General features: G+C 42.1%; 1 protein-coding gene across 1 annotated transcript in view; it reads left to right on the top strand.

The window, feature by feature from the left end:
• The window catches only part of SH3RF3 (SH3 domain containing ring finger 3), a 257,563-nt gene that overhangs the window by 166,770 nt on the left and 70,524 nt on the right, over positions 1 to 20,269 (top strand). The window contains exon 3 of the mRNA XM_054386557.1: positions 2,722 to 2,817. Coding sequence (XP_054242532.1) covers positions 2,722 to 2,817 — 96 coding nt within the window. The remainder of the gene's footprint in view (positions 1 to 2,721; positions 2,818 to 20,269) is intronic.

The raw sequence follows: 20,269 nt of genomic DNA, 5'->3' as shown, positions 1-20,269 counted from the left end.
ATAATGGTTATATACCAGAACTGCAGGTCCCATGTGCCTGTCGCAAGGCTGCCCAGTCCTGATGAATAGAGAGACACTTGAGCAAGTAGGAAAGAGCAAATAATTAGAGACTTTAGCAACAGGCACAAAAAGAGCACGAGGTATCTTTGTCAAACTACAGTGGATACTGTTGGCTTTTGAAATGCGATTTGAGGCTTGGGTTCTTTTACGCTGCCTGGAAATCAATTTAGTACATGTCAGATAGCAAAGTTCAGAAAGCCGAAGTGGTATGCCAAGAGATCTGTGGCTCTTTACTATTCATGATCCTTTTGGGAACCTTTCTAGGAATTTATAAGCAGCATGGCTATCCAACTAATTTAAAGTACTAAAATAGTTCATGTTGAAGCTTTCACCAGCACAGTGTGTAGAATGATATCTTGGGCTATGAATTCAAAGAAATGTTCTATTAATAAAGAATTTCAAAAGATGTTTTGGGATTTGCCATAATTCCTGAAGATTTTCACCATCCTTCTGAAAACAAATTCTGTAATGGAAAGCATTCTCAAGGATTTGCATGTTTCTCTCCCACAGACACACGTTTTGAACGTCGGCATATCTTGGAATGCGCAGCTATCTGATTTTCTCCTATACATGGCTGCATTCGGCAGCCAGACCTGGCAGAGCCAAACTAAGATCAGTGTATGGAAAACCTTCCAGATTTCATAGGTCTGTAGAATGCAAAAGGTGGAAGGGATCTTCAAAGATCACCCATTCCCTCCGAGGTTTCTTTCCAACCTGCTCCAGGGAAGGGAATGCACATTGCCACTAAAAAAATCCTGTCAAGTGATTCTAGAGTTTCACAGTTAAAATCTTTTCTTCTCATTTTCTTGTGTGTATGTATATATGCAAATACACATATGAAAACACATATATTTATACAAGTATATACATATCTATTTGCATACACACCTAAGATTATATATGTATACCTAAACATATAGTGAAAGTGTACACCCTTCACATTTTGGGGTTTTAAAAAAATCATTTAAGAAAATAGCGAAACAAATACAGAAAGTAGGAACACTCATAGCAGGCTCTTGAAAGGATTCTTTTATTTTCCTCATTTACCCCCTTTACTTAGATTCTAAATTTATGATAATTGGTCTTTTGTAAGAGCATGTGGAAACTTTGCAGACACATTACTGTCAGCTCTTCACACAGATCAAAAATGGTCTGTGCAGACAGGGCTTTGGAAGGGAATGCTATCTGTTTCTTCAGGAAATTAAAAGCACAAATTCTTTTCACATTCTTCCAGCTGTAATAAATAGCTGAAAGATACAGTCTGTTTCTCTGAGCTTTACTCTGATGGATCATTCAGATGAATAATTCAAAGGAAACATTTAAACTATTTTGAAATGCATGTGTTCAAAATGCACATGTCCAAAAACTGCAAAGTGTATCACATCATATCCCTGTTCTGGTCATTTTCTGTCACTGTAAATCCATGGTCTGAACATCCTGAGTCAGGAGTTTGTGGGATTTTTTTTCCTATGTGAAAAGTATCTAAAAAAAAAGTACTTTCCTTTGCTTGACCAGTTAACATGGAAAGCTTATTACATGGAGGTTGCTAGACCATATGTAGCTCTCATTTTCCTAGAGTGAGTGATGGAAATAAAGTGAGAACTGCAGGGAACATTGTCTCAGCTTTCTGGAGGAAGATGTTTTCTTTTTTTTTTTTTTTTTTTTAATAAATTTCTGCACAGGAACAGAGGAAGATTGCATTCAATGAGAGAATGAATGGTCTCTCAGCAAAACTTCATAGCTTCTCTCAGCCCATTCCTTTCCTCTGGCTGCAGAAGATCTGAGCACGCAGGCAGTACTCTGCAGAGAGGGCTGCCTGCCGCAGCCTTTGTAACAAGCACTGCTGGCTCAAGGCCAGGTTCAGTATAATCCCAGCAGACAGATGTGGTAACAGAAATCCATTGACAAATTGAGCAGCTCAAACTGGGTATCTCAGGGTTTGATTCTAGTCACCCAAGGTTTCATAAAGACTGGTATGTTCTAGGTTTTAACTCCATCAAGAGAAACTGAGCAGAATCAATCTTACTTTCCTTTTGCATAATCACCTGGTTTACAATCCCAAAATTCTTGTAAAATATTTTAGATTAAATATAATAATAAATGTCATTTGTTTTAGAAAATGAACTTCTATCTAAACTGAATCTGATCCAACAGTTGAATGCCACTTGTTTTTTATTATGTTATCCTTATCTTTTTACCTGCTTTGCACTTTTACCTCTTAAATATATGTATTTTTTAAAACGGAAAAGTAACATTTATGCATCAGCAGTGTAGGCAAATTGCTGGGAACCTCATGCAATACTGTATGCTTCTTGCTGGAAATGTTTCCAGAACTACCTGTGCTTTACTGGTGCTTCCCGTTCAGCTGTCTCCTTATTCACTTAGGCCCCTGCCCTTGAAGCTGCTGGCTGCTAGCATGAGCTTCAGAAGTCCACAGGGTGTTTCAAAGCACTTTGAATAGGACACTCACTGGGTGGGATGGATGCTCCTTGGGTGGGATGTTGGGCCAGGGATGCTGCCAGCTCAGGATTCAGGGAACATTTTCATCTGGCTTATGGGCTCCTCTGTGCACTGTCTCCCTAAGATGTCCTGTGGGTAACTAGAAACTGGCATCTTTCAACTGAAAAAAAATCTAATTATTTTGTGTATATCTTATTTTAGGATGAAATTTTGACAGTCATCAGGAGGGTAGATGACAACTGGGCAGAAGGAATGCTAGGTGACAAGATTGGCATTTTTCCTATCCTTTACGTTGAGGTAAGTTCATTACAGGTCATGATGGGTGCTGGTCTTGACATCTTATGGGCTTTTTGATGCCCACAAGAACAAGACAAAGTTGAAAATTCTTACATAAGAAGGACAAATTACACAAGAGGGAATTTTTTGGTTGCTTTTACCTAAGTCATTGTGAGGATAAACTTGATTCACTTTAAAGTGGCCTGCACAATGTATGGTATGCCCTAAATTACTGTTGAAGGCTTCCCATCTAGCATTATTGGTGTAATCTCCACAATAGGTAGATAAAATAGAATGATTGCAGTTGGGATATTTTGCATATACCTGAGGAGAGGTGGGTGCTGCCAGCAAGTGGGGATCAGTGATGCAGGTTCAGCCATGCCCTGAAAGCACAGACCTTTGGAGGGGTGCTGTGGGTGGCCCCTGCCCCAGCAGGACCTCAGGTAGCTCCACTCACATGCCCAAGGTCTTTCATTCCCTGGTCACTGGATACATCTTTGTCCTGTGGTCATTTCCACAGGAGGCTTATTTAAGAGTAAATACCGAGGTGTTATGTCCTCCAAGCAGACCTGTTGTGCCATCTCTTCCCCTGCTGTGCCCTCCTGCTGGTGTCCATTCAGCTGGATGCTGCTCAGGAAAAATGTTGCAGCTAGCAGTGGTGGTCTGTGATGCCTCTTCTGGAGCAGCTTTGTTGTCCAGGTGCCAGCTAATGCCTTAAAGGAGCTTTCCTCCTTCACAGCTGAACCAGGAGGATGAAGAATGTATGTGCACCACATACGTATGTATTTTTTCAAGGTGTTGCCACCCTGCACCCATTACTTGGAGCATTATCACTCTGACTCTGCTTCCAGGCATAGGCTGGTGCTGCTCTCTGGAGTGAAGTGTCTCCTGTGCCTACAGCAAAGCCCACCCTACTGTGTGTGCCTCTGATGCCTGTCTCCAAAATTACTTCTCCGGATTTCTTAGTTAATTATTTGATACAAAATAGAGATAATTAGTGCCCAAACACCTCATTATTAACTCAGACAATGACCAATTTGGAATAAACCATCATTAATATACATTGCATTCCCACAGTTGACAAGAACAGTAATATTAAAACCAGAATGTGTAGGAGCCATTATTGGGAAACCAGCTGCCTCACATAAGTTAATGACTAGTTTTCTTCTACTCTGAATGCATAAGATATTTGAGTTTGTTGTGATTAAATGAGAAAGCAGGGTTTCTCCCAGATTCCATCTTTTTTCCTTTCTCTTTCTTGTCCTGGGGATGTCTGATATTACTGTCCTGAACTTTGCTGCAGGAAGTGTAAATTAGAGTCCTCTATGCAGCCAGCCACTCTTGCACCCCAGCACCTTTCCCCAGCTATAGTCTTGCCTGTAGGCTGTAAGTGCTTGCACTGCCTAGACACTATACATCTTCCTGATCCCTCTCCCACCCCTAGGTCTCTGTTCTTCGTAATTACAGCTGTCACAGGGCCAAGGGCTGAAAGCCTCAGAGGAACAGCTCATTGGGAACACATGCAGTGATATCTCACTGAAGTCCTTCAAGCACCAGCATGTCCTGGGTGACCACGGAGGGGCAGGCAGAATAGCAATGCTGGAAGTTTCTGAAGAGATACAAACAGCCAGATAGGCAGCACCAAGGGAGAATGCATGCAGGAATGTGGGTGTGCATATACACTCAGACACAGACAGGTATAAAATAAATACACTTATGAATATGTTTCTATATATACACACATATTTTATCTGTATAAATTTGAAATCTAAAGGCTTGAAAGACCTTTTCAAATGAGATCCTTGAGTGACTTGGGTACAATATTTGTGCCATGGTTTGTAAAGCCTCCAGACAGAAACACCATCCACATCCTGATGGATGAAGGCCATGTTCTGAATATGAGATGAGGTTATGCAACCATTTGCATTATACAATTATGTTGCTGTTGCCAGCTTCAGATGTTAACTGTACATTAAAAATTAAGAGCAATAAGCAGGACAAATCCCAAAGAAGTTTTTGAAATCTCCATGCCAATGTTTATAAAATAAATCTGTTAAACAAGTAGTACTTGAATCTAAAACCACTTCTTGAGTCTGTCCAAGTCCATTAAATGGTTTTCAAAATCTTGGCAAAATGTGCAGAATAAGCAAAGCATAATTCTCACAGTAGCCTTCTGCTCATATGAGCCAATCGGCCAAAGTGCGTGGGATTTCACATGGCATCCAAAGCCTGCAGCCCATCTCTAGTGACAGGCCCTAATGTCCCCAGTTGCTCCTAAGCAAGAGCTCTTACCCTTGCTGCAGAGCTTTAGTAAACAAGACAGTCACTTCAAGAATCTTAGAGCTAAGAATGCCAGAGCTACAAGCAGGGGATATAATCCTTGTTGTATTTTGCCTTTGGTGAGATTTCATTCTGGCAGTGTTCTGCCATAGCCCCATGTGAATGCCTGCAGGAAAGGCTTTTGCAAGTGCTCTGCTACAAAGCGTTTGCGTGCATGAGCTGGTGGGAGGGAGGTGTATACCACAGCACTACCAAGTCATCAGCAAATTCCTCATCAAGACCTCACTGGCCTCCCAGCACTTGGGCTTTTCAGGTGGCCCACATAAAAGCCTCCTTAGACTCCTTCATCTTCTTTCCACCCTGAACTTACTGAATTTGAGAGCAGTCTACTTCCATAAGGGAAGTCTGGGAGAACAACTTCTAGTGCCAGACTAAGACATCACAAAGCAGTGGGGGGAGGTGCAGGGAGGGGGGAGCTGAAGACATCAAAATATATCAGCTTTTTGCAGCAATGTAGAAAGACTGTATCTCAGTATTGTTTGTGGTTGTCCATATAGCCACAGAAGTGTAACACAGTATGGATTTTATGCTTTATTCCCTACAAGTGTACTGCAAGGGTGCTTGCATGCCTGCTGTGTCTGACAGCTCTCTCTACAGAGAGGCTTCTTTTGCCTTTTCGGTGTCATCTCTCTCCCAACCTCAGAGAAACTAGAATCATATAAGGAAAAAATATTTGCAGCTCACTATGGTGACTTTTACAGAATGAGTCACAGATGATGTGTTCTGTCAGGGAGAGTTTGCAGTGGGTTTTTTCTTATTTTGTTGCTGTCCTTTGACTCCAGTAGAAATAATTTGGGCTGATAATTTATCTACATAAATCTACATTTATCTACATAAACCACAACATTTGTTCTCAAGATGCCTTCTCTCCTGAAATAAACCTCTTATTAATAATCCATATGATTTAAAGTTATATTCTTTCTGGGACAAGTTTTGGACCTGCAAGGAATTCAAAGTCCTAACTATATTTTATTTTACTGTCTTCAAGCTAGTTTCTTCATTCTTAATAATTGCTGTTATTATCTCTGTTTGGAAGTTGTGTCATGCTGCTATGTGTAAAACTGAGAATAATGAAGAATTAAATGTGTCCTAGTAGATTTAGGTGTCTATGAAATTTGAGGGCAGTGGTATTCAAAGTACTTGGAGGGACATATCCTGTTCAGATAGGCAGGAACTGGAAATAAATAAAGCTGAGCTGTTAGACCAAAATTTCTGACTGCAGCCCCCCATGAAAAGAAGTACTGACAGATCTACAAGCCTTACAAGTAGTGGTAGAGCAAGGCAATTATGTCAAGCACTACTGTGGCTGTAATATCAGCAAATTACAATTGATGAAGTCTCAGCTCATTGTTATAATGTTTTATGGCAGCAGGGGCACTGAAAGCTGTGATTAAGTAATATAAGGAGTTTTAAAATTCTTTTTACAGAGCAGTGAAGCAGGGTAATGGGAATATTCTCCTGTTTTTCACAGACAAAAAGAGAGAAAGGTGGAAAGGAGGTCTAAGAGAAAGAGGGAGGAGGAGAATGGGCAGAGCTGATGATTTCAGTGCCCTGCAGTATAGATCCACAAGGCTCCCCAGAGACCCAAGGAAAAAGAATTCTTGCAAGTTGGTGTTTAAAAAGAGTTCAGATAAAAACAAAGATAAAAAAAATAAAGTCAAATGTATTTCCAAAGAAAACAATGATTTTTTTCATTCCAAAATTAGCTTTGTAGAGCACCACATTTAATGATTTTGTGCTATACCACTGAATCTACCAATCATTCTAGAGCAGCTTAACCCATACAGAGGAAATAGAGCATGTTTACCTGATCATTAAATAGTGTCACAGAGACTTATCTAACCAGCTGAATTTGTCCTTAACTGTATAACTGTGCACTTCACTGATGAGTTTTGCATGTGTCCGTGTGAGTGTCTCTTTGTGTGTGTGTGTGTTCAGTTAATTGGAAGATTTGAAGGTTTCCAAGAAGAGGTGCAGGTAACTACTCTGAAGAGAGCAAAGCCCTTCCCATAGCCCAGTTTATAGACCTGCTGAACTTCAGGATTCTTCAACATTTTCCTGGTGGTGTGACCTCCAGTGCAGCATTCAGTCTGGGTGGCAAATTTTGTACTATTTTTCTCTATGTGCAGGTTCCCCTCTTACCTATTTCCAAATATCCTTGTGTCTCCAGTGGCAGTCACCACAGTTATACTCTGAAAGACTTAGATGCATACCTGTATTTCTAGCTCTAGCGGATGTGTTGACCACTTTCAACAACATCAACATGTAATTGTTGCCCTGTCTATTTCTTGTCTATGTTTTCTCTCTCTTCAGTCTGGTTCCTGCCTTCAGTTGCAGGACAGATGGGTTGCTATGGGACTCTTATAATGAATTCAACCTTGATGTCTGACCCATCATTTATATCTGTGTGGTCTCTTTGGCAGCATAGCGTGAACCTTTAAGTATATTTCATTAAATCCTTCCCTTCATTAGAGAGTAACATTTGTTTGGTGCCCTTTCCAAAAAGACCATACAGTCTTTATTTTTAAGGACTGTCAAAATGGTTTATTTTAACCTTGCTAATGTCATTTAACACTAATAAAAATGGAGGCTTTTGAAAGGTGGGTAGGAGGAAACTAATGTAGATGATTTTAGAAAAGCTGACTTACTAAATCTCAGAGGAGAAAATTCATCCCTGGAGCAAGTAAGTGTAATACTAATGAGTAAAGAATTACACCCATTAACATCAGAATTGATTTTTTTTCTTATCTCTCTCTTTTTGTGCATCAGATACAGATAAAAATGGAATAAGAACCTTGTAAAGCTGACAATAACGTAAGCTCTAAGAGGTGCTCAGCTAGCTTCTGTTGAAAAGCTTTATTGATATACATTCTAGAATTTTGTAATTACATTGTTTTAAGACTTCATTCCTGCACCTTCATAGCTTCTAAGAAGGTGGTCCTGCTTGTTTTCCTCTTTCACATAGTATTGTAGAATATTCCAAGATACCTTATTGGTATCAGATTTCTATATGAATGAAATAAAACATACAGCTCCCATGTTTCACATTGAAACTGAAACATTCAGAATTTGTGTTGTAAACCGCTAGAAGAACCTACACAAATAATGCTAGTTTCATATTAATCCATAAATAAAACTTATTAAAGTACTGTTGCACATATGTAAAGTAATTTAAAGACCTTCAAATAACTATTATGTCAGTCAGGAAAACTAAGAGTATTAGCAGTCCGAAAGGAGAAGACTAAATATACAGTATATAATAATATATAATTACATATACATATTATACATACGTATTATTTTACATCTGTGACCCATCTTTTCTATGTAACAGCTTGATTTCATATTTTCCCTTTTGCTTATATAAATAAAGAACTTTTTTGCTTTAATTTTCAACCTAAAATCTAAGCTAGCATGACTTTGGGCAAAATTCTTTTTTTTTAAAATAGTTTTGAATATTTTTTTTTAAGTTTTCTCTTAATTTCTAGCATACTTCATGAGGTGATCATTCATGCAGACTTCCCACCATCTTTGAGACGCAAAATTTGGCTGCAGTGTTACCTTTTAACTTATATACCAAATTTCCCCTATGTTATATTAGTTGAGCTGAGCTCTTTGGCTCTGTTGACCTTTTTTTAATCACGCTCTCCCCTCATGCTATGTCTGGACAAGCCAATATAGGATTGCTTTCTGGTTTCTGCCTCCAAAGACACGTTCCTGCGAAGTTCATCTGGGGCGGGAAGCCTACAAGCAGAGGTAGGTGGGAGTGCTGTCACGTTTGAGTCATCCTCCAGTCCAGACAGTCATGAGACCTGTGGTGAGCCATGGTGACAGCCAGCACCCAAATTTAAACATAGGTGTAGGTTGTGAAAATTTCCCTTTTGGGAACTGACAGTTTTAGTTAGAGGTCTTCTCTTGCATGTCCTCCTGCCTACTTTCATGCGAATTAATTCATAGTGAAGTTATTTAGTTTTATATGTTATGATCAATCTTTCTATTAATCAAAACCACATCCAAGTTGTTATCACTTCTTACTTTTTCAGGGACTGTTGATCTAGAAATTGGCCAGTTGTCACATTCAGGAATATCTTCCACCACCCACCCGCCATGATAAGTAACATCTGAATTTCCTAGAGTGTAGTTTGTAAAAATAACTCTCTAGGGTTATTTATAGAAGGTTTCCAGCCCAGCCAACTTAAACCCACAACCTTGGCAAATAACCCCATTTCCTAAGTCTTTCAGAAACATATATATAATTTTTATATTTGTATGGGGCATTTTTGAATCATTGCTTCCTAGATGCCAAAAATTAAAGTGCAAGTTAGTCATCTGATTATGAGTCTTTGATCTCTAGCCATAGTCCACTCAAAGACAGACATCTACTACTCTCCTGCACGACCCTCTCTGTCATCCTTCCCAGTGCAAACTGACTGGGGTTTCATCTCGATCCACTACCCCATGCTATCAACACACAGCACTACTATCATTCCTTCCCTTTACCTCCAACTCTCCTGAAATATGATTGTGCTTGAATAAATTTCTGGTCCTGGCTGTAATTCTGTCTTGTTTCTTTTATTTCTGCACTGAGTTTTGGTTTCTGCCACAAAGTTCCTGTTTTCCTGTTATTGTCCTGAGGTTGCTTTTGTTACAAAACTCCCCAATTTTCCTAAGCAGAAAGAACAAAATGCCTTCAGAAACTGTTTCATTGTGCTTGGTATGTCCGTCCATTTTTTAATTGTTTTCTTTCCCTCTACTGTTCTTTCGTCTTTCTTTTCCACTCTCTCTTTTAAACTTTAAAATTCTCAGTTGGATTGTAAGTGAAGAGACAGACATCTGCTGAAGTGCAGTCATCACATCAAGAAGGAGCAGCAGTAACAGAACAGTGATTCTGGCCCCAATAGCGCTTTTGAACTGGGAAATGCTCTTCCATATCCTTTGAGAAACCTTTCAGGTCTCTGTGTACAATTCATCTGACCAACACCAGAGAGATCACTACCTCTGAGCTAATTGTCTGGATTCCCCCTTAGCATAGAGAGAGATAAAGGAGAAAAACATTTCTATAAATATATTAATGGCAAAAGAAGGGGCAAGGACAACCTCTACTCCTTATTGGATACAGAGGGGAATATAGTAACAAAAGATGAGGAAAAGGCAGAGGTGCTTAACACCTTCTTTGCCTCAATCTTCAATGGTGGGACAGGTTGTCTTCAGGACAGCTGACCTCTTGAACTGGCAGATGGAGCCAGGGACCTGTAATGTCTCCCTGTAATCCAGGAGGAAGCAGTAAGGGACCTGTTGAGCCACTTGGATCCTCACAAGTCCATGGGACCAGATGGGATCCATCCTACGGTGCTGATGGAGCTGGCAGATGAGCTGGCCAAGCCTCTCTCCATCATTTTTCATCAGTCCTGGCTCACTGGAGAGGTCCCTGATGACTGGAACGTGGCCAGTATGATGCCCATCCACAAGAAGGGCCTGAAGGAGGAACTGGGAAATTACAGACCTGTGAGCCTGACCTCAGTGCCAGGCAAGACTATGGAACAGGTCATCCTGAGTGCAAACACACAGAACCTGCAGGATGGCCAAGGGATCAGGCCCAGCCATCATGGATTCAGGAGGGGCAGGTCCTGCCTGACCAACCTGATCTGCTTTTATGACCAGGTTACCACCTGGTGAATGCAGAGCAGGCTGTGGATGTAGTCTGCCTGGACTTCAGCAAAGCCTTTGACACTGTCTGCCACAAGAAGCTCCTGGCAAAGCTGGAAGCTCATGGCTTGGACAGATTCACTCTGAAATGGGTCAAGAACTGTCTGGAAGGCCAGGCCCAGAGAGTGGTGGTGAATGGTGCCACTGCCAGCTGGCAGCCAGTCACTAGTGGTGTCCCCCAGGGATCAGTGCTGGACCCGAACCTGTTCAATATCTTTATTGATGATCTGGATGAGGGGATTGAGTCCATCATCAGTAAGTTTGCAGATGACACCAAGTTAGGAGCAGGTGTTGATCTGTTGGAGGGTAGGAGGGCCCTGCAGAGAGACCTTGACAGGCTGGATAGGTGGGCAGAGGCCAATGGGATGAGATTTAACAAGGCTAAGTGCAGGGTTCTACGCTTTGGCCACAACAAACCCAAGCAGCACTACAGGCTGGGGACAGAGTGGCTGGAGAGCAGCCAGGAAGAAATGGACCCGGGGGAGGGGAGGGGGGTGCTGGTTGATAGTAGGCTGAACATGAGCCAGCAGTGTGCCCAGGTGGCCAGCAGAGCCAATGGCATCCTGGTCTGCATCAGGAACAGTGTAGCCAGCAGGACAAGGGAGGTTATTCTTCCCCTGTACTCAGCACTGGTCAGGCCACACCTTGAGCACTGTGTCCAGTTCTGGGCTCCTCAATTCAAGAGAGATGTTGAGGTACTGGAACGTGTCCAGAGAAGGGCAATGATGAGAGGCCTGGAACACAAACCCTATGAGGAGAGGCTGAGGGAGCTGGGGTTGTTTAGCCTGGAGAAGAGGAGGCTCAGGGGTGACCTCATTGCTGTCTACAACTACCTGAAGGGAGGTTGTAGCCAGGAGGGGGTTGGTCTCTTCTTCCCAGGCAACCAGCAGCAGAACAAGAGGACACAGTCTCAAGCTGCACCAGGGGAGGTATAGGCTGGAGGTGAGGAGGAAGTTCTTCACAGAGAGAGTGATTGCCCATTGGAATGTGCTGCCCAGGGAGGTGGTGGAGTTGCCGACCCTGGAGATGTTCAAGAAAAGACTGGATGAGGCACTTGGTGCCATGGTCTAGTTGATTGGATAGGGCTGGGTGATAGGTTGGACTGGATGATCTTGGAGGTCTCTTCCAATCTGGTCGATTCTATGATTCTATGATTCTATAACCAGGTGCTTATGGGGACATAAGTAGGCATTGCTATTTAATGGAGACATCTACAGCATGTCAGGTGAGCCTACCTATAGAAGAGCCTGTTTCTTTTCATTGATTAGAAGGGGAAGACAGGGCTGCTAGCTTCAGTCTAAGGGAGGGGGAACTACTTGTGTTCTGTGGTTGCTCAGGGTGTAGGTCCCTACTCTGCAAGGTGTGAAAGGGAAAGGCCCAAAATACTAATTGGACACAAATCCTGCCATTTTACCAGCAAAGAATATCTTCATTCAAGTCAGTTCTTTGATGCTATAGACAATATTTACCAATTTCCAGAAGTATCTCTCTGTCATGTACCTGTCAATATTCTTTATGATTTTACTAAGGAACCTTAAACTTCTGTTCATTCAGAAGATACAAGGTGCCCTGAAGGTTTTGGCAACACTTAGATACATGTACAACAAATCTTTAGGAAGCCTTTAGCAAATCTTTGGGAAGAGTCTACTATCCATTGCCTCTTTATTATCTTTCTAGGATAGCTGAACACTGCCACACATTTTGAGGAAGACATACACCAAAAAAAAAAAAAAAAGGTAGATGCTTATGTGGTCCATCAGTGTTTCAAGTGGAAAAATACTTCAGGCAAAGCATCAGGTCCTATTAGCCTTATGTCTACTAAATAGATAGCACATTACTTAAGGTTAGCTTTTGCCTATGCAGCAAGTGTTTTGGACTTTCCAGCAGTGCTCAGCAGGCTCATAGCACACAACCATTGGAATGAAATAGTTCAGCAACAGCACAGGTTTCCAAGAGCTAGAAGTTAGCAGTACCCATTGCTCATACCTGCTATCCTGGGGCCCCAAGGAGACTCTAGAGCACATCATCAATAATCTGCTCTCTCTAGAGGAAGCATAAAAACAGGGCTTTTGTCTTTTCCAGCCATTGATCACGTCTGACAGCTTCTAAAGATTGCTTCAGCACTGCTGAATTCCTGGGATCTTTTTCCTTTTGAAAAGAAAATATCTTTCAGTCTCACTTACCTAGAGCTAACCATGAAAGTGTATTAAGGAACTATATGTCAACAGATACATGAATTGTCTAGCAGTTAATTAAAAATAAATTCCTAGAGGATTTCATTGTATCTCACACAAGCATTCTTCATTTTGTTTTCTCGTGTCCTTGTTAATGCATGTTGTGCATCTTAATTAGCTTATTTCTGGGGGAACTTTCTTGGTGCCCTAAAACTCTCAGTGGAGATCTTCATTCCAAATGTAGCCATAGAGGGGGGGGTGTGAGGGTTTTGAGAGATGCGTCTGGAAAACTGGCTTCCTCTCTGCTTCTTTGCTGATAGCCACAGCCCTCTGAACAAAGGGCAGAATGTTTCCATGTGTCAGCTGTGGCACTGGTGCTGAGAGCGCCAAAGAAAAGAAGGGTTTGATACTAAAATATCAGCCTGTGAAAGGACCTGGAGGAGGTGGAAGCACATGTTATCCTTTGCTGTGCCTGTGGTGGGTAAGATGACCTCCATCAAAGGGACAGGATGGGTAGCTGATATGACACCATAAATTATTATTTTGAGGGGATGCCAGGTAGAGTCCCCTCTGATCTGTTTGCAGAAGACAGCATGTTACATAAATATTATTCTACCATGCTGAAGAGTCACAAAATGTGGTTGAGCTTGACCCTTTAATCTTTCAAGGAATGTTTTCAAGAATAATAGTTTCCTGATATGACAAAGCTATGAATTGTTTTTACCTCTTTTCTTATCTATTGTGGTAGATCCTGGAACGGTCAAACTGTATTTATTGCAGGCACAGAGACTCGGGACTGCGTATCTGTGCTGAATGCATGCTTCAAACAACAAAAACAACAGATGAACTTGATTTTTAGCTTAAAAATGTCATTAACTATGCCAAAACCAGATGTTTGAGTTATGTCTCAAATCTTCTGACATTTTGTGAGGTGTTAGAGCTGAACATTGAGAAAACCCATTTCAAAAGACTAGAAGAGGAATCAGTACAAACAAATTGAAAACAAAAATCAGAGACAAGGGAAGATACTTGGAATTAATTTGGGGATCTCCACCCTTTCCAGATTTTCTCTAGAGCACACAGTATTCATGAAGACTCATCCCTCTGTGTTTATTCTGTTCTGTAGAAGAAATTACATAGGAGTCTTTGGGTTTGCTTACTTTGTTCCTTTACAAAGTGGACAGCCATTGTTTATACTATGATCTGCTGCAACATATTTTGGGTGTGATACTGGTGGTGTTTTATCTTTACAAAAGCAAGGACTGCTGCCAAAAGGATTGTCCTTCTTTTCATAGAATAATACTATTGTTTTGGTTGGAAAAGACCTCCGAATCATTGAGTCCAATCATCAACCTAAGATCACCATGCCCATTAAACCATGTCCTGAAGTGCCATGTCCACATGTTTTTTGAACACCTGCAGGGATGATGACTCCACCACCTCCCTAATTCAATGCCTGGCCAATCTTTCAATTAGAAATTTTTCCAAATATCCAACCTAAACCTTCCCTGACACAGTATCAGGTCATTTTCTCTCATTCTATCATCTGATACTTTGGAGAAGAGACCGACCCCCACCTCATTACAGCCTTCTTTCAAGTAGACAGCAATGAGACCCCATCATCCTCCTCTTCTCCAGACTAAAGAATCCCAGTTCCCTCAGTCACTTGTAATAAGACTTGTCCTCCAGACCCTTCACCAGTTTCATTGCCCTTCTCTGGACCTTTCACCTTGTTGCTTCATCTGTAACATCACTTTCATTCTGCCTACCTTGTTGCAAGACTACTAAACACATGGTTGCATGCTGAGATGAATCAGGGAACTCACCCTGTTGAAAATTATCAATTTGTCATTGGCTTTTGGCTTCCCAGTCGTACCTGTTCCATCATCCTGTTTACTCCATAGCCACATGAACATCCATGCTAATACAGGGCAGAAAGTAGGAAGGTGGGAAAACAGGCTATGTGGCATCTCATGCTCACTGCAGGAAAACATGACCAGGGCAGCAACCCTCACCCACAGGTACTCTGCAGACAATGTTGCCGTTGAACTGCACTCTAAGCCATCACACCAAAATGGTGAAGTGTGTCATGTGGGACTTTGTGCAGGCAACCTCCTGAATGTCCCTCCATTTATCAAATTATTTTATTAAGTTATAATTTTATGAGAAAGCAGGACTATGTACACCATAAACAAGGTTAATGATATTAGCCTTGGTTTAAGTAAGGCTGGAGGGAGTGTCCTGCTCTAAATCTGACTTTGAAGTCTTCCGATCTATTTAGACACAATTGAATCAAATCGACAGGAAGTTTTAAGGAAGATGTTTCCATAATAGAATTTTTCCATAACAGACTTTTTCTAGAAACCTTGGGAAAAAGCAGGAGAGGCGCCAGAGCATTCAGACAGTGGTGGACTCATGCAGGAGATATTCTCCTCTTACCTTGTGGCTAAGGGGAGGTCACTGAGGGCAGAGGCAGCTCTGCCTTGTGTTACTGTTACTCGAGAAGAAAGCAACCCTGCAAAAGAAGGGAGAGTACTCCTTCACTGCCTTGCTGTTGGTGGGGAAAGTAAAGCTCAGTGGCATGTTTCTTGATGATCCGTTTTCTCATAGAATCAGCAAGGTTGGAAAAGACCTCAGAGATCATTAAGTCCAACTTATCACCCAGCACCTCATGACTAACTAAACCATGGCTTCAAGTGCCACATCCAATCCTTTTTTGAACACCTCCAGGGATGGTGACTCTACCACCTCCCTGGGCAGCACGTTCCACAGGCCAATTACTCTTTCTGTGAAGAACTTTCTCCTCACCCTAAACTTCTCCTGGCGCAGCTTGAGACTGTGTCCTCTTGTTCTGGTGCTGGTTGCCTGGGAGACCAACCGCCACCTGTCTACAACCTCCATTCAGGTACTTGTAGAGAGCAATAAGGTCACCCCTGAGCCTCCTCTTCTTCAGGCTAAACAACCCCAGCTCCCTCAGCCTCTCCTCTTAGGGTTTGTGTTCAAGACCTCTCCCCAGCCTCATTGCCCTTCTCTGGACATGTTCAAGTATCTCAATGTCCTTCTTAAATTGAGCAGCCCAGAACTGGACACAGTACTCGAGGTGTGGCCTAACCAGTGCTGAGTACAGGGCAGAATGACTTCCCTTGTCCTGCTGGCCACACTATTCCTGATGCAGGCCAGGATGCCATTGGCTCTCCTGGCCACCTGGGCACACTGCTGGCTCATGTTCAGCCAACTATCAACCAACATCCCCGGGTTCCTTTCTGCCTGGTTGCTCTCCAGCCACTGCAACCCCAGCCTGTAGCACTGCATGGGGTTGTTGTAGCCAAAGTGCAGCACCTGGCACTTGGGCTTGTTCAATGCCATCATGCTGGACTCTGTCCATCTGTCCAGCCTGTCAAGGTCCCTCTGCAGAGCCCTCCTACCCTCCAACAGATCAACACCTGCCCCCACCTTGGTGTCATCTGCAAACTTACTAATGGTGGACTCAATCCCCTCATCCAGATCATCAATAAAGATATTGAGCAGGATATTTGCTTCCACCTCAGCAACAGAGTAAGGAATTCACAGAGATGTCTTCCTTTTGCGTCCTTTTTCTTTTCCTTTCTTACATCCTTTCCATGGATGTAAGCTGCAGCACAGGAGGTTCCACCTCAACACAAGGGGGAACTTCTTTACTGTAAGGGTCATAGACCACTGGAACAGGCTCCCCAGAGAGGTTGTGGAGTCTCCTTCTCTGGAGACTTTCAAGGCCTGTCTGGATGCATTCTTTTGTGACCTGAGCTAGATTGTATAGTCCTGCTCTGGCAAGGGGGTGGACTTGATGATCTCTTTGGGTCCCTTCCAATCCCGACATCCTGTGATCCTTAGCCCAGGAGTGAATGCATTTCTTCCCTTTGAGGACAGAAATAACGGCTTTGATATCTTCTCTCCTTGTTTCAGTCTAGTGCTCAGAGAGGCTTGACCATTCCTAGAAAAAAACCTCTTACTTCCATAGATTCATTGCTCAGGAGGGAGAGGGGTGGTTGTATTGATTTGGTAGGTGCATGTTTTTCCTCTCCCTCAATAAATGAATTATTGAGGTTAACAAAGGGCTATAGAGACAAGGTCTAGTAGCTCTTGGTACTGACTCTGAACCTTTCTGCCCCACAGCATTTGGGGAGCTGTCATGGTTTAACTCTGGCTGGTTACTGCTTGGGGCTATGCGCTGTCTCAATCACAAGGCTTTGCCATATGGGGGTCCCTGAGAGCACAAAAACACTTCTGAGGGCTGAGTTAAGGTCACGGCAGAGGCAGCTCCACACTAATCCAACAACACACATACCTGCTTTTACATAGAGCACCTCTCACTAAACACATACCTGAGGTTTCAGTGCAGTACACAGTCAGACTTCAGTATTACTCTTCCTATTTGGTCACTGGTCAAAGAGGGATCACTGTTCTTTCATCATAAGTTATAAAGACATTGTCAGTAGGAATCACATCCTCATGCCTGGCTCCATTCATCCATGTGGCTGGCAGTCCCAGCTAGCCTTTGGCCAACCTGATTTCTGAGCATTCACAAACACCAAAATCTTATCGTCTTGTATCCTGATTATGGATACATCCTTTCTGCATCCTTAGCAAATGCAAACTTGAGTCATTCATGAATATTCAGCATGCTCATCTGCTGCCACTTCTTTCTTTCTCTCTGAAGCCCTTTTCTATCCTGTAAAGCCCATACAACCTGCCCTTACTTGCAAACATTGAATTGCCTATTACTTTCTCTACCTGTGGTATTTTATTAAGTACAGAAAGATCAACCCCTGCCTTTGATCAGCTGACTATGTCAACCATTTTGTAATTTTTTTCAAATTCTCATTTTCTACTGTAGTGTTCTGTTCTTCACTGTTGTGATGAATCCTTCAAAAACACCCAGACATTTGCATTGCTGCTCCAGACTCCTCTCTAAAATTGTTGTTGGCTGCGATGCCTACAGAAGATTTATGTTGTGCAAAATCCTCTGTCCGTCTTGCTGATAAGACTGTCTCGTTGTATATTTGTCTATTTTTGTCTTCAAATGATACTTCCTTTGGGCCAAGACCTGTCTTCTTGCTCTGTGTTTACATAATGCTTCTCACAATGGTGTACTTCAGCATTGAATGGCAAAAATAATAAAAGCGTTGTTAACAAATGCATCTCATGGTGTGGTCACAGTTTGCAAAAGTTCAGTTTCCTGGGACAGCTTGTCTTTCTGCCTACAGAATGTAGGTGCAATCGAGGGCAGTCCATTTAGAGAAAGGAATGTGTTAGGAAAATATCTGATCTTGAGTTATTCCACAAACAAAACAAAAAACAACTGCCTTTTACACTTTCATAAAGGTTTCCTACTGTGCAAATTTTTTGCTAGCCCATTAATTTTGCCATCTCAGAACTCAAACAGCATGGCCTAAGGCAGTGGTTTTCCAAATTCCTTCCAGTTGTAGCATACTAACACAAACAGCATTTGCATATGGATGTCATAAAAGTGACTAATGCCAGCAATCATCATGCTTTATTGCAGTAATGTGACACATGTGCCTGAGCATCCTGAAAGGTCTGCTCAGAGCTCATGGTCGCTGAAGAAATGGCCCACCTCTTATCGAGCAGTGACACCCATGGCAGAGCAGGCTTTGACAAAAACTGGAGTAGGGTGAGCCTTACAGGAGTATACAAGAGGAAAGAGTACTAAGCTGCTTCACTGCATGACTCAACAGCACTGGGTATGTGCCTTTTACCCTAAACCAAAAAACGAACTCAAGAAGTTCAACAAATAGAATTTTCTGTTTGATATTCAGAAAGTTCATCAAACTCCTTGACTGCAGCTGTTGACAAGTCAGTGGAGAGACATCTGACTCTGACCTTGGCCTAGTACCAAATCATATTTTAACATCTTGGATTCTCCAAAGAAGGCTGCAAGTGATTCCTCTAGGCAAGGGGTAGTCATTCATGTCATGAGCATGAAGCCGAATGCTGCCATTTTCAGTCAAGAACTTGCAAAGCTGAGGGAATTCGTCACAATTCAGCCTTGTCAGATTTTTCTTCTACAAGATGAGGAGGAAGGGTTGTGAACCCAACTACATCGTCATATAGCATAGAAGACACATTTTCATATCTTCCAGACTGGCTTTCAGAGCCTTTAGTTACTGCTGAGTCTTCCTACACAACTGGGAGATGCGTGGTTATGCCTTGTGCAACAGCCACAGCTTCCTAATGACATCCTAGTCTGTTGTCCATCTTTTAACAAATATGACAGAGGTATAAATGTCTCTAAGGTAAGACAATCTCATGTAGAAATATTTTCAAAATGTTGCAGAGAGTGAAGAAGGAAGCAAAGTAAAGCTCCTACTGATGGAAAGGACAGCTGTGCTATTGCACCAGGCATCAGCCCATCTATGAGGGAAAGAAGCACTTTAAATGCGCAGGTAGCTTCAAGCTTCAAGTTTGCACTGTAATAGCCATTGGATAGGACAACTGCAAGATGTAAACTCAGGCTGGCAAGTTATATCTCTATCAAAACAGCACCTTTTTTTTTTTCTTTTTTTTTCTTTTTTTAATCTGTGTGCAAAGCAAGGCGGCTGATCTTCTGTCACACAATCCACATTTCTTGGTGTGCTGCTGCCCGTCTCAAACTCAAACTCAGAAAAGGTTTTCAGAACTGTCCCTCTAGGGAATTATTAAACAGTTGGGGAAAATAGGAGCACATTGTGTCCTGACTCATATTTTCACCCCAATTGGCAAAAAGGGGACGCAAAGCCTGGACACAGCTCTCCAATGATGCAATAGCTCTTGTGACTGATGGCTGACATCTTTTGATCTTGCCTGCTCCCAGAGAAACATGCAGTGTGACCCTGGAGCTGGTGCTGCAACTCTCCATCACGATCAGGAGCCATGCCTTGTAGCATGCTATAGTAGGAGCTTCACACATATGGTATCTAACTATATAGCCCCATGGGACATTATTTGGTTGCAAATATCCTGCACCACATCCAACAAGCATTCTCTGTCTCGTGTTCAGTAAGTTGGAGCCAGAAGACTATGTAGCAAAACCTATCTCTTTCCTAAATGTAGTACACACAGGGCAAAGTCTATCACAACCCTTTAATGCTAATGTCTACTTAAAGTCTGTATACCTTGGTTCCTTTTACAAGCAGTTGAACCAAAACATTTTCTTGGCATTTTTTTTCATTCTTCATTTCAGTGCTTTATCAGAGATAGAGTGAGAAGTATGTTTA

This window comes from Indicator indicator, chromosome 1, assembly GCF_027791375.1.
Source record: "Indicator indicator isolate 239-I01 chromosome 1, UM_Iind_1.1, whole genome shotgun sequence".
Classification (NCBI taxonomy): Eukaryota; Metazoa; Chordata; class Aves; order Piciformes; family Indicatoridae; genus Indicator; species Indicator indicator.
Note: the sequence above shows the minus strand (reverse complement) of the source record. Positions and strands in the feature narration are given on the sequence as shown.